This window comes from Colobus angolensis, unplaced genomic scaffold (assembly GCF_000951035.1).
Source record: "Colobus angolensis palliatus isolate OR3802 unplaced genomic scaffold, Cang.pa_1.0 Scaffold152, whole genome shotgun sequence".
Classification (NCBI taxonomy): Eukaryota; Metazoa; Chordata; class Mammalia; order Primates; family Cercopithecidae; genus Colobus; species Colobus angolensis.
The window spans coordinates 8,089,599-8,092,090 of record NW_012114622.1 but is presented as its reverse complement, the minus strand read 5'-3'; the positions used below and the strand labels follow the sequence as shown (position 1 = coordinate 8,092,090).

The 2,492-nt window shown below is 50.9% G+C and overlaps 1 protein-coding gene across 1 annotated transcript in view; it reads right to left on the bottom strand.

Annotated features, from left to right (window-relative positions):
- The window catches only part of CAT (catalase), a 36,075-nt gene extending 34,272 nt beyond the window's left edge, over positions 1–1,803 (bottom strand). The window contains exon 1 of the mRNA XM_011936397.1: positions 1,613–1,803. Coding sequence (XP_011791787.1) covers positions 1,613–1,678 — 66 coding nt within the window. The 5' untranslated portion in view covers positions 1,679–1,803. The remainder of the gene's footprint in view (positions 1–1,612) is intronic.
- Positions 1,804–2,492: the final 689 nt, after the last annotated feature.

Here is a 2,492-nt window from a genome sequence, read left to right as displayed (position 1 = left end):
TGTAATCCCAGCTACTTGGGAGGCTGAGGCAGGAGAATTGCTCAAACTCAGGAGGCAGAGTTCACAGTCAGTGGAGATCTTACCACTGCACTCCAGTCTGGGCAACAGAGCGAGACTCCATCTCAAAAAAAAAAAAAAAAAAAAGAAGAAAAGAAAAGAAAATACTCTGTTTTGTAAAAATCTCACTACTTTGTCCACACTTTTCTCAATTCACCAAGTATTCATGAAAACTTCAGTGTGAACCAGGATTTGCACCCACTGGGTAAGGAAAGAGTCTTGAGTCCAAGAAGCTGAATTCTAACCTTGTCTCTGCCACCAAGTAGTGGCACATCCTTTACTAAGACTCCACGTCTCTCTGGTTCACTTTAAGAGCTCATGAACCGTCCTAACGGTATATAACAAAGAACAGGGCCAAGAGGGGAGACTTTCCAGGCCCTTGGAGGAGAACGGCAGCCTTGTCCCAAACAGGGAACCATTAAAGCAATCCATGAGCACTCAGCATTAACACCCCAGTTCATGAACCTGAGTTTTAAGCAATAGCACTAGGCAGAATGGGGAAAACAGGGCTGCAGTCTCTCTACCATTAACCAGCAGCCAGGGAACAGGGCAAGACCTTTAGACTCCCTGGGCCAATCTGCCTACAGAAGACTCAGACCAGATATGGTCTCATCTAATCCAACCTCCTCATAGATGCCCTCTGCACCCGTGGGCACAGGCCAGGAATGCCTCCCCCACCACCAAGTTAAAATTCTACTCATTTAAAAAAATTCCTGTTCAAATGTCACCTGCTTTGTCCAGCCCAACTGGTCGCTCCCTCTGCATTCTACAGAATACCTATATTAGAGCCCTCACCATGCTGGAGTGTAATCATCTGTTTATGTGTCCTGTCTCCCAGACTAGACTCTTAGCTTCTCAAGGGTGTTGTTCTTGCCTCATTGGAATTTGTACACCTTGCCCCGAACAGTGTCTAGCACCTGCAGGCGCTCAAAGAATAGAATAAACGCATTAACCAATCCCTAATGTCACCCCCCAGCTCTAAAATGCTAGGCTTGATATTTTGAAGTGCAAATGAGACAATGGATGTAAAAAGTCTTTTATTTAGTTGTTTAATAATGTGCATAGTACGTACCAGTCACTGTGATTGGTGCTGGAGACATCAAGATGATAAAACACAATCCCTGCCCTGCTGGGACCCCACAACTATGAAAGCGTGTAAACAGTATTTCAAGAAGGGCAGCGTTAGAGCCTGGTTCCACTTCCCTCTCTGACTTCCTTGTAGCTGCAGCTCTCTGCCTCTTTCCCCATGAGCCTTCACTCTGTCCTCAAGCTGCGACCTCTGTCCCAGTTGGCAAAAGTGCAAAATTCTGAAGCAACCAACCACCCGGGCCTGTCGCGGACAACAAAGCCTGCAGGCCCGCGCCCCACTACCCTGACCCCCTCCTCTGCTCCCGCGAATGTAAGAGTCCGTCTGCACCGAAGGGGAACCCCCCCGCCCAGTGAGCAGCCGTACAGTCCCTCCAAGCGCCGTCCCAGGGGAAGCCGGGCCGTTACTCGCCGACGCCCCCACTTTCTAAAAGGACCCTCGGGCCCGCTCGGGGAGCACAGAGTGTACCTGCGCGGCCCGCTGCTCCTTCCAGTGCTTCATCTGGTCGCTGGCGGGATCCCGGCTGTCAGGCATGGCGTTCAGTTGGCGGTTCGCAACACTGCAGGATGCCTCCGCTTGTGGGTCTCCACCTTCAGCAGGCAAAAGTGCCTGTTGCCCCGCGGCCGCGGCGACTTCAGGCTCAGCCAATCAGCACCGCCCCCTCGTCCCGCCCCCTCGGGAGCACTGCCTTCTGATTGGCTGCTCGGCGCTAGGCAGGCCGAGATTGGAAGCCCAATGGGCGTGGAGCAGGGCTCCCCGAGGGAGGTAGTGCCCGAGGACCCGGAGATACCCGGGAGGGTGCGGAAAGGAGGGGTCCCGCGCTAGTCCAGCAATTGGAGCGCCTCGCCCTGCCGGCCCCGGGTGCCCGGAGTAGCCGAACCCAGGGCGGGGCTCCCGGTATCAGCATCCCTCAGGCCGCCCCGGGACACGGCCGTTGGTGGCCTGCCAGTTTTGCAGAGGGAATACTTAGACCCTACTGGGTGAGACCTTGCACTCTGTAACTATGCTTTTTCTGCTCTTAAAAATCAGCAATCTTGGGTCAAATTACTCTGTACGAAATTAAATTTTGCCATACGCTAATGTAAGTATTATTTGCAACCAAAGGATGGATGGATGCTTTTCTTTTTCTCTCTTAGCTTTTCTTAACTTATTCGTGGATTATCACTTACTAGACTAGTATACTAATTATTTAATATAAAAACACTCTGAAACGTTTATCCCCGCACAGATGGGTGTTGATTTCCTCCTTTACCAGAGAAAAACAACTTAACTTAGATGGGAAAAATGTATTCCCTTGTGATGAGAAAAATGTATTCAACTCCGGTACACTGCCAAATTGGCTTCTTTA